The 12511-nt window shown below is 36.0% G+C and overlaps 1 protein-coding gene across 4 annotated transcripts in view; it reads right to left on the bottom strand.

The window, feature by feature from the left end:
- The window catches only part of LOC137236796 (solute carrier family 22 member 3), a 514473-nt gene that overhangs the window by 79057 nt on the left and 422905 nt on the right, over positions 1 to 12511 (bottom strand). Inside the window, exons 4-6 of one of the 4 annotated variants that reach the window (XM_067759795.1) lie at positions 6442 to 6610; positions 6268 to 6349; positions 5889 to 6216 (exon numbers count right to left, since the gene is read on the bottom strand). In XM_067759795.1, the coding sequence (XP_067615896.1) occupies positions 5889 to 6216; positions 6268 to 6349; positions 6442 to 6610 (579 nt within the window). Of the gene's footprint in view, positions 1 to 5888; positions 6350 to 6441; positions 6611 to 12511 lie in introns of all 4 variants that reach the window. The other 3 variants (XM_067759796.1, XM_067759793.1, XM_067759794.1) reach the window with 3 other exon arrangements.

Raw genomic sequence — 12511 nt, 5'->3', positions numbered from 1 at the left:
CACATATACAACTACCACCACTCCCTTTTAAAACTCTCATTAATACCTTTAATTTGATACCCAAATCGTACAAACTCATTCTAGAGTCACCCCTGGTCCACCTTTATGGCGATATCTCGAAAAGGCGTCCACCTATAGAACTAAGCCCCACACCCTTTTAAAATACTCATTAACACCTTTCTTTTGATACCCATATTGTACAAACAAATTCTAGGGTCACCCCTGCTCCACCTTTATGGCGATATCTCGAAACGGCGTCCACCTATGGAACTAAGGAATACTCCCTTTTAAAATACTCATTATCACCTTTCTTTTGATGCCATTATTGTACAAACAAATTCTAGGGTCACCCCTGGTCCACCTTTATGGCGATATCTCGAAAATGCGACCACCTATACAACAACCACCACTCCCTTTTAAAACCCTCATTAATACCTTTAATTTGATACCCATATCGCACAAACACATTCTAGAGTCACCCCTGGTCCACCTTTGTGGCGATATTCCGAAAAGGTGTCCATCTATAGAACTAAGCCCCACACCCTTTTAAAATACTCATTAACACCTTTCTTTTGATACCCATATTGTACAAACAAATTCTAGGGTCACCCCTGATCCACCTTTATGGCGATATCTCGAAACGGCGTCCACCTATGGAACTAAGGATTACTCCCTTTTAAAATACTCATTAACACCTTTCTTTTGATACCCATATCGTACAAACAAATTCTAGGGTCACCCCTGGTCCACCTTTATGGCGATATCTCGAAACGGCGTCCACATATGGAACTAAGGATTACTCCCTTTTAAAATACTCATTAATACCTTTAATTTGATATCCATATCGTACAAACGCATTCTAGAGTCACCCCTGGTCCACATTTATGGCGATATTTCGAAAAGGCGACCACCTATAGAACTAAGGCCCACTCCCTTTTAAAATACTCATTAACACCATTCGTTTGATGCCCATATTGTACAAACAAATTTTAGGGTCACCCCTGGTCCACCTTTATGGCGATATCTCGAAACGGCGTCGACCTATGGAACTAAGGATTACTCCCTTTTAAAATACTCATTAACACCTTTCATTTGATACCCATATCGTACAAACGCATTCTAGAGTCACCCCTGGTCCACCTATATGACGATATCTCGAAACAGCGTCCACCTATAGAACTAAGGCCCACTCCCTTTTAAAATACTCATTAACACCTTTCGTTTGATGCCCATATTGTGCAAACGCATTCTAGAGTCACCCCTGGTCCATCTTTACGGCGATATCTCGAAAAGGCGTCCATCTATAGAACTTAGGTCCACGCCCTTTTAAAATACTCATTAATACCTTTCATTTGATACCCATATCGTACAATCGCATTCTAGGGTCAACCCTGATCCACCTTTATGGCTATATCCCTAAATGGCGTCCACCTATAGAACTATGGCCCACTCCCTCATAAAATACTCTTTAATGCCTTTCATTTGATACACATGTCATACAAACACATTCCAGGGTTTCCCTCGGTTCATTTTCCTACATGGTTATTTTCCCTTATGTTGTCACCATAGCTCTCAACTGAGTATGTAATGTTCGGTTACACCCGAACTTAACCTTCCTGACTTGTTTAGTTACGAATTGTATACCTGAAATTCATTTTAATAATTTGAGTAGGTATATAAAGCTATCCATCATACAATGCACATTATTATTCGTCTTTTGGAGATTAAGGAACTAAGTATTCTGTTTACTTAAATAAAGTGAATAGTATTTTTAAATATAGTTCACAGTTTAATATTTAGTCAGATACACTCGAAGCCAATTCTATTATGTGTCTAGAAAACTCGAAACTATTTCCGGTGTTTAAATATACAAAGTCAAGACGGTACTTCGTTGAGGCTATTATGAGAGAATTAGCGAGTGAAACAAGCATTAAAGAAAAGGAAGGCCTGGAAGAAAAAATTGGTTTACAATACGTTATAATAGAAAGAAAATGGAAGGACGTCTATCGTAACAATTCAAAATTTCTAAGTAAGCATGAAAAGTGGCTAGCTGACAAAACTTTTTTGGACGAAGAAACGCCTAGCACCTCAACCAATGCAACTAGAGGGAGACCAACAAAACCAATAGAAGAGTGTTCTACCTACACAAGGAAAAGGAAGCTGTCTGATACCACAAAAGCTATGGCCACGACTCATCTTTCAGAAGCACTGGATATTAAATATAAAAAAATCCGAAGAAAACGTGAAGTCTCATATAACAGAAGCTGTATCAAGTCCAGTGCGACTGATGAGGATCAAAACAGCATTCCCACACCACCGAATGCGCTACCTAGGAAATACACTCCCGAAGAAGCTTTGGCGCTGTTTATGGATCTCGGTTTAACGAAGAAAAAATATATTATATTGCGTTGGTCATTATTGCAACGCAATGCCGATATTTTACCTGGATACAAAAAAATTACTCAAGCTAAGAAAGAAGCAGTTCCTCTAAGTCCCAAAATAACCTAAATATCAGCTGAAATTGAGCTACAAAATCTAATGGATCATACGTCTACATGACTCCTTCAAAGTTTTACTGAAGGAAGGTTGAAATCACTGCCAAAGGAGCTAGCATTGATAACTAAGTGGGGCTGTAATGGATCATCAGGACAAAGCGCATATAAACAAAGAATAAATGTAGACGATGAAACAATTACAGATAGTAATATGTTTATGGCTTCTATTGTTCCTTTACGAGTAAAAGATGAAGCTTCAGAATATTGGAAAATTCCACGTCCGTCATCAACTATATTGTGCCGCCCGATATTATTTAAATACGAGAGGGAGTCTTCGGAACTCACAAAAACTACAGTGAGTGCCAAATTAGAGCCAAAAATAATTGAAATTGAAGAGGGGAATGTCATTACAATAAAGCATGATTTTCTTGTAACAATGGTCGATGGAAAAGTTTTGAACTTAATACCAAATACGATATCTACAATGAAATGTTCAATTTGTAAGAAGAGCCAAAAGGACTTTGAAAATCTTGATGATTCAATAACTGACGAACTAAATTATGAGTATGGAATATCCCCTTTGCATGCTAGGATAAGATGTATGGAATTTGTTTTGAAGCTGGCTTATACACTACCACAACAAGGAGAAGTTTTCGACGACAATACAATATGTAAGGAGAAACAAAACAGGAGAAAAAAATAAATCAGGATGCATTCTATAAAGAGACTGGCCTTACAGTTGACTGTCCAAAGTATGGATACGGAAATACAAATGATGGTAACTCCTCAAAAAGATTTTTTGAAAACGATAAGGTGACTGCTCGCATAACAGGAGTTGATAGAGATATTGTGAAATGATTGGGAGTAATTTTAAATATTTTAAACTGCCATGAACCAGTTAATGGACCCAAATTTGGAGAATATGCATCTAAAACTACAGAGTTGCAGCATCAAAAGTATCATGAGAAGAAACTTACATCAAGGGTACATAAAATTTTAGCACATGGAAAAGAGTTATTAGAGTACCAGTGCTTACCATTAGGTTCAGTGGCGATGACTATGTTAAGATAAAATAAGTTTCTCACTTCTTATCACAACAATGAAAAAGAGATTTACTAATCAATTTTGTTACTTTATTGAAAAATAAGATATCTATGTACAAGTTAATTTTTTATTTCAAATAAAAGAGATAATTAATTTAGTCATTTATAAATATATACTTTTCGTTATTGCATATCTCTAAAGTTTATCAAATTTATTTTAAAGCTTAGGCATTTTTTATAGAAATCAATACGTCTATCGAGTTCGGTACAAATTGGTAAAGCGGTTACTAAGATCAAACTTTTTAGCATAAATGGGCAGTGCCGCTCCCCTTTTCCAAAATTCGTTGGCTGTTTAATCTTTAGCTCAAATAAAATTTCATTGAACCACCTTCAATAACTTTTAGTTATTAATAAAATACATATTTGGCTTGTAAATTAAAAAAAAAAAAAACATGTAAAATTTTACGATGAATTTAGAAGCACCTTGTTATTGTGGCACCAAAAACAGACATTTGAGTTTTATAAGAGTATTGCCATTTAAAAGAAACAATACTTCTATCGATTTTGGTAGTTATTGATTACGTGACTACTTAGATACAACTTTTTATCATAAGTCGGCAGTGCCACGTTGTCTTATCAAATTCATTAGTTTATCTTATTTAATGCTTAAATACGTCATTATAAGACAAATCTCATTTTATTTTATTTTTTAATTTTTACTAAAAACATTTTGTTTTTGAATTTTTCTAAAAATTTTCGATTTCGACGAATTTTTTTGAAGCACCCTGTATCTGCGATATTCTGAGCTTCCACACAATTAGCTTTCATTTGCATTATACATTTTTAAAATATCTTCATTGGTTCAAAAGTTATGATTTTTGCAAAGAAAAAACTCAAACGGCGCCACTGTGCGACGGTCATATCCTAGTAGTTTATCTACGTACGCAAAACGGTATACTAACTCGACCGCTTGAAAAGCTTTGCTTTTTACCAAGCGATGATACTAACGCACATATCAATCGCTCAAATAACTAAAATAATAAACCGAAACCGAGAAAAAATCAATTTGTCCGTCTAAAAGGAGTATGATGCATAAAGATCGAATACCGTTTTAGAGATATCCTAAGAAAAACAAACTTAACATATCCATACTTACATACTATATATATATCCATACCAATATAGACACAGCTCACATAATAATAAAGTTCTTTAAGTCAAGCAACCAACCAATTACCTTTATGAGACGCTCCAAACAGATGAACATGGATATGGAAACCGACCAAATCGCCCCGACACCAGCTATCCATTCGGCTGTAACCGTACCAGGGCCAAAAGCACCGCACTAATGCTTTAAGGGCAGAAGCCTCACGAGGCCAAAGACCCCGGTTAGCGATCCAGTGGCGGCACATGGTGCGCGTTGCCCACACGCTACGCCTATGAGCAATATTTAGGGGCATGAAACCAACGCTACGGCAGAAAGTGGCACAAGCGCATGGCTATTGCCTTATTTGCTTGGCACTATGGCATGCCACGGAAGCATGCTCCTCTATAGCATCACACTCTTTTAAAATCTCCTGGCGAGGCGCAACGTCCCCGTGGCACCACCTACATGAAACACTCGCAACATCGCGCGACAACATCCGCACACACACCACACTACGCAGGCACAGCATCCACATTGGCAGCAAGACCAGCGTCCAAGGCAATGGATACATCCTGGGGTCCGGCATCGCCCTCCAGCACCAGCACCTCATCGAAATCCAGCACGGCAGCGCACTCGTCGCCAAACCGGGCTTAGTAATGTGTGGAAACGCTGCAACAGCTACAGATACTGCTAGGCTGATAACTCGCGTAGGGGTGCCGTGATGGCTAAGCGAGCGTGACCACCTACCACACCGGCACACTGGCAGGTGCAACCCTGCCACCCACTTAACACACCACACCACAACACTAATACACACACACACATAAATTGTCAAAACACACCTATACATTCACATCTAAACACAACTCTCAATTTTATAAATCTCGAACGCTACGGTCTTATTTACGCTCCAACGCTTTTATAAAGTTAAATAAATCTTCATACGTTCAAAAATCGGGGAGTGTCCTTATCGCTACACAACAACAACAACATTATGCTGACATTTATAGAATACTTAGAAAGGCTAGAAGATGGGACATAGATATATGCCTTTCAATCTAATTTTTATAGGGAACTCTATGATATAATACAACTTTTCGTTTTCCCGACAAAATTAAATTTTGAATTACACTTGTTTACAATACAACGTGCGATGTATCCATAAATTTTTGACTATAATAAACTCCAACAAATTTAACTTACAATGCTTCGGCACTAGCCAGCCAAGATATGCTATTAAACCTGCAACCACGTTGAATAGGCCAGTCCAAATCCATTTACGAGTAGTTTTTAATATTAGAAAGAGCCCTATGAAAGTACCAACAATTTCGCTCATCCCCGCTACAACTGTGTTTATTTCGAGATGCTCGCGACTGAACGCACGTATATTCAGCAACATACCATAGTAAGCCACAATGTATATAGCCCACGCCAAATGTACACAAATTAAGTTTTTAATCACTTTATGACCCTTCCATATCGACCACCAACCCGGTGGCGGTGCTGCGTCCATTGCAGTGTGGGCCTGTAACTGTAATTGCCAGTCAATGTCATGTGGAAGGATATAGCTTGTACCGTTAACCTCAATGCATTGCATAAGAATATCTTTGGCCTCCGTTAACCGTCCACGCTGGATCATCCAACGTGGAGAATCTGGAATCCAACTATAAATAATTTAAGAAATGTATACATATAACAAGATTAACTTATAAAGATCTAATTATTTTCTACTTTACCGAACTTCCTTTTTACTTACCGCCACAAATATATAAGTATTAAAGTTGGCCACGATATAGCCATATAAAGGTGAGACCAACTTGAAAAGAAGCTTGCTACACCGGGCAAAAGTATAACACCTATTGACCAAAACTGCTCGAAGAGGGTCGATACGCAATTCTTATAGACGCCACCAGTTATGTCAGCTACTGAAAATATTGAGCAGAATAATCACATTAACATATCTGTGTTTATAAGCAATAATCGCCTAAGTTTAAGTTATTGTTTGTGACCACATATTATGTGTATGCGCATAGCGTGTGTTACAACTAAGACATTGAGTCCCAAAGATCTTTTGCAATCCCGGGATTTCAGGATCTGAAAATGGCTATTGGGCTTTTTCGAGATTATCCACAGGCTGTTAGCTTTTGAGTTTTGGTTCATAATACAAATAGGTAACGAATACAAAAATGAGTAGTTTATAAGTAAACGTTTGTCATTTATCAAGTTAATGTTTGGGAGTGTTCTTTTTAGGGAGCAACCATGTTGATATTTGAGCCGGTTTCGTGTCTATAGTACATTTGATTGATTGGTACTATATATGTAAATGTGTGGAAAGTCAATAAAAACTGCATTCATTTGAATGCTTATTCAGCATTAAATTTGAAACAATTATTTTACTACAATCAATAACATCGTTTGTAGTTGTCGAAAAAGTGGTTTCAATGTTTAAAACATTTGTTTTTATGGCATTTTCTAATTTTTGTTATTGCTAAGTTGAAGAAAAAAAATTTCTTTTGTTATTTGCGTATACTAAAATCGATTATTTCAAAATGATTTAACGCATTATAACTTATTTTTGCAGTTTAAAACATAATACATTATGTTTTTTAGATCACAAAAAAAAAAATTTGAAACAATTATTTTACTACAATCAATAACATCGTTTGTAGTTGTCGAAAAAGTGGTTTCAATGTTTACCACATTTGTTTTTATGGAATTTTAAAATTTGTTTTGCTAAGTTGAAGAAATAAAAATTATTTTGTTATTTCCGTATACTACAAACGATTAAAACGCATTTCAAAATAATATAACGCATTATAACTTATTTTTGCAGTTTAAAACATAATACATTATGTTTTTTTAGCTAAAAACAACAAAGATTTGAAAACATTATTTTACTACAATCAACAGCATCGTTTATACTGTCGAAAAAGTTGTTTCACTCTTTAAAACATTTGTTTTTATGGAATTTAAAATTTTTTTTGCTAAGTTGAAGAAAAAAATATCTTTTGTTATTTCCGTGTACTACAAACGATTAAAGCGCATTTCAAAACAATTTAACGCACTATAACTTATTTTTGTGGTTTAAAACATAATACATTATGTTTTTTAGTTAAAAACAACAAAAATTAGAAAACTTTATTTTACTACAATCAATAACATCGTTTTTAGTTGTCGAAAAAGTTGTTTCACTCTTTAAAACATTTGTTTTTTTGGAATGTTAAAATTTGTTTGCTAAGTTGAAGAAAAAAATTTCTTTTGTTATTTCCGTATACTACAAACGATTAAAGCACATTTCAAAACAATTTAACGCGCTATAACTTATTTTTGCAGTTTAAAACATAATATTATGTTTTTTTTTAGCTAAAAACAACAATAATTTGAAAACATTATTTTACTACAATCAATAACATCGATTTAGTTGTCGAACAGTTCTTTCACTCTTTAAAACATTTGTTTTTATGGAATTTTAAAAATTTTTTTTGCTAAGTTGAAGAAAAAATTTCTTTTGTTATTTCCGTATACTACAAACGATTAAAGCGCATTTCAAAACAATTTAATGCACTATAACTTATTTTTGCAGTTTAAAACATAATACATTATGTTTTTAGCTAAAAACAACAAAAATTTGAAAACATTTGTTAAAGCAGATGAATAATCAGTTTAAGAGAAATCCATTACCTGAAATGAAATGTAAAATAAAATGAAATACATACATACATACACATATATAATTAATAAATACTTACCTTAAGTCTTAAAATTGAGTTCTTACCTTTATAACTTACCTTTAAATACGTACCTTTAACCTGGTATCTTTGCAATTGAATATTTAAGATTTACTACCTATATTAAATTTGAATAATTTTCGAATACCCTAATGTCTTAAATTTCAACTCACCTAAAATTCTTATGTACGTAAATTGCATGCTTACTTAGTAACAATTGTACCTATGTGCATGCGGTGTGTATATGCCTTTTATGCGCGCATCTCCGCGCATCTTTCGTACATAGGCATATACACACACATATGGACAGGGGTACATCAATTGTTCTTACCGTTTCTTATTGGAACATTGGAAATTTTATGCTAGGTAACTGAAAATTAATAGTTAAGGAAAATATGATAAAAGGAAGAAATTGAAGATTAAAAGTTACAGTTTGTTAGTAATCGGCGAAAGCGGCGTTTTATTTAATACGGAGATAGGCAATTGTAAGTGATTTCTAAGCAGTTTAACGAGTGTGTGAAGTAATTTGCGCTCCCCTAAAATACTTAAAGTTATTAATTTCTTGCTAAAAAACATTAGTAAATTTTCATGGCGCCCGAGCAGGGACTCAGTGCAAATTAAATTAAATAATATACTCTGTGAAGTGCAATTGAGTGCTCAGTTAAAAAGCAAATAAATACAAATTAAATATAAACTAATTTAAAACTTTAATCAAATTAAAATTCCAAAAAACAACTAACTTGCAAATTATTCCCTTTTGATGAAAATATCAATTGCCTGTCTGCGGGCGGTCGTGTGTAAAAACAAATAAATATAATTTACATACAGTGAGTGCAGTGCTGTGGCTAAAAAGCAAAAAGAGCAATTAAAAAAAAATTATACCAATTATTAAAATATATATATATATATATATATATAGATACATATATATTTAAAATTAAAACCATACAATTTAAAATTTTAAGCTCTTAATAGTGCTGTGAATGTCCCTATAACAGTTTGCCTACATATAAAGAAAAAGAAAAGAGGTACTTACCCAAAAGCACAGTTTTCCTAAAAAAAAAAAAAATAATAATAATAAAAGGTTATATGAAAGAGGTAATTCTTACCCACAAGTTCGGAAATTTCTGAAAATTTATACATATATTTATTGTACAGTTGCGTTCACTAAAATAGTAGTGAATTTTAATAAAAAGTGATCAACATTTTATTAAACTATAATTTGATATTTGCTTAACTGTATAACTGTGCCGCTAAAACCGACCGTGATACCGCTACGGTTGCTCCTGTGGACGCCAATAAATGCGTTGATCCTGATTTTTGGTGATATTGCTGCTTCCGAGGATTTGGCCACTTAAGTTTCCTCCAGCGTTGGTCATCGTGGGAATGAAGTGCAGCTGCCTACTCTGCCAAAGAGGTCAAAGCAGGAAACGAACCAGTACACAAAGAAAAGATATTGAGTGCTAACAATTAAAAGCTGTTGAGGTTATATCCTTTACTAAATTGCTGCAAAAATCACCCAACAAGCTTTAATTTTTGGCTCTCTTGTATTCACTTGATATATTATCGTATACTTTACGTAAATTTCGTGATACAAGATTTCGGGATTGCTAGTGAAAAACTACCTGGTGCAATTTCCGACAAGGCTCGCGATTACCAAAACTGTCATATTTTCGAAAGCTATACTGCTTTATTTCTTGGTTCTATTATTGGCCATATTTTCGCTCCGGTTACGTCGTTCAGATTTTCGACATTTGTCTAGTTTCCCTTTTTGAGAGGATTTTGTGACTTTCTCGTTCGGTCAGTTCCTACTTGGTTCGCGCTTCTTTTCGATAGTTCTGGTGAAGTTTCAGTCTTTTTTTTCGTTTTCGTTATTTAAGTCGCTGAAAACTTCCAGACTATACATTTTGAGTACAAGGTTATTGTACATATAGCGCACCAAGATGACCGGAAAAAGTGAGAGTTCGCAAGGCCAGGTGGAAGACACCAAGGCTCTGAAAAGACAAAGGTCAATTTTAAAACGAAGCATTTTGAGAATTAAACCCGGAATTCTCGATAAGTCGATTTCATCACAGATATCGGCAGTCGAGTGTCGACTTGAGATGCTAGACAGCTACAGTGAAAAGCTTATGAAGTGTCAATCCGAAATCGAGGATATCGATGAAGGCGATACAACTCGTGGTAGCCTTGATGATCTGATTGTAGAAACCAAGACCCTTTTAAAATCAATAGTGTCAGAACATAAAAAGTTGAATATTACTGAAACATCCTTTGAAGCGCCTCACAGCTCGAGGCTTCCAAAGATGTCGCTGCCCAAATTTCGAGGGCAATATTCGGAGTTTAAAAACTTCATGAGTCTGTTTGAGAGCCTTGTTCTTAATGACACGTCTCTTTCGGATATAGAAAAATTCACCCACTTGGTTTCATGTTTGTCTGGTGAAGCTTTAGGAACCGTGAAGGCCTTCCAAATGACGGAAGAAAATTATCCGAAGGCGGTGGCAAGCTTAAAAAAGGTATATGACAACAAATGTCTGATATTTTCTAACACAGTTGCAAAACTGTTTGAGCTTCCAAAAATTCAAAAACCATCTTCGCTTTCGTTGCGGTCTATGATCGACACATCTGCTGTGTATGACTCCCTGTTGTCTTTGGGTGACGACAAAAATATATCAAATGCAATGCTGATACATTTAGTGATGTCGAAGGTTGATCCCACTATGCGGTCAAAATGGGAGGAGCAGCTCGACTATGAAAAGCTTCCGCTCTGGAGTGAGTGTGAAGCGGCTCTCAATAAGATATACCAGCACCTCTCGTCTGAAGAAGCATCGATGTCGTCAAAATCGAAATTTTCATCTTTCGAAACCCAAAGGCAGAACAACAAAGGTGCTGAAAAGCCAAAATCGTCCTTTGTAGCTACAAAATCAAAGGCAATAACTTGCTTTCATTGCAACTCCAAAGATCATTTCCTAACAGCCTGCCCCAAATTTCAAACTCTCTCTGCGCAGCAGAGGTTCGAATTCGCGAAATCAGTCCCATTGTGTATAAATTGCTTACGCAAGGGACATATGGTTTCAAAGTGCAAATCGGAACGGTGTAGGGTTTGTAACAGGTCACATCATACCATGTTACACCAGTACCTAATTTCGTTCGAAACATCACCACAACCTTCGACCTCGCAAGCGATGCACACAGTAAGCGTGCCCGATCGCGTTATGTTAGCGACAGCAGTACTCAAGGTGAAAACTTGCTCCGGTGATTATGTTTCAGCTCGAGCTTTACTTGACTCAGGGTCTCAAGTCAATTTTATGACTGAAGAGCTGGCACAAAAATTGCGAGTTCGACGAGAGAAGGCGACATTAAATGTCATCGGGATAGGAAATGCAACTCAAAAGGTTGGGGCTAAAATTAGTGCAACTATCAAATCCCGAGTAAACGATTTTGAGTTTATGGTAGAATTTTGGGTAATGGGAGCAATTTCTGCAAACTGATCGAGCAGTAAATACGACAGGCTGGAAAATTCCAGCCAATATTGAGCTCGCCGATCCTGGGTTATATAAATCGGGAAAGGTTGATCTTTTGTTGGGAGCCGAAACATTTTTCGATCTCCTCTCTGTAGGTCAAATTAAAACTGACCCAAGATTCCCAACGCTTCAAAAAACACTTTTGGGTTGGGTTATTTCAGGTAAATACGCCTCCAACCAAAGTGATAGCTCTCAAGCAAGCAGTGCCTTGTGCAAAGCTGAAGACGATTTAGAAAAAATTGATCAAATTGTCCAAAGATTCTGGGCAATGGAAGAAATTCCTTCAGAGGCACAAGCCACAAAGTTCACTCCCGAACAAAGGGAATGCAGGGAAAATTTTGTGAAGACTACTGAAGTCTTACCATCTGGAGAGACGTACGTTGAAAGACCCAGAACTTCGTCAAATGTATCTGGACTTCATGGAAGAGTACTTGGCTTTGGGGCACATGAGTCTCACTGATAATAAAATCCCGAGTGAAGCCCACTACTTTATTCCGCATCAGTGCGTTTTGGGACCACAAAGTACGTCGACAAAGCTCCGCGTTGTGTTCGATGCGTCAAATCGAACGTCTTCACA

The sequence above is a fragment of the Eurosta solidaginis genome, chromosome 1 (assembly GCF_040869045.1).
Source record: "Eurosta solidaginis isolate ZX-2024a chromosome 1, ASM4086904v1, whole genome shotgun sequence".
Taxonomy (NCBI): domain Eukaryota; kingdom Metazoa; phylum Arthropoda; class Insecta; order Diptera; family Tephritidae; genus Eurosta; species Eurosta solidaginis.
This window is presented reverse-complemented; position numbering and strand designations above follow the sequence as displayed.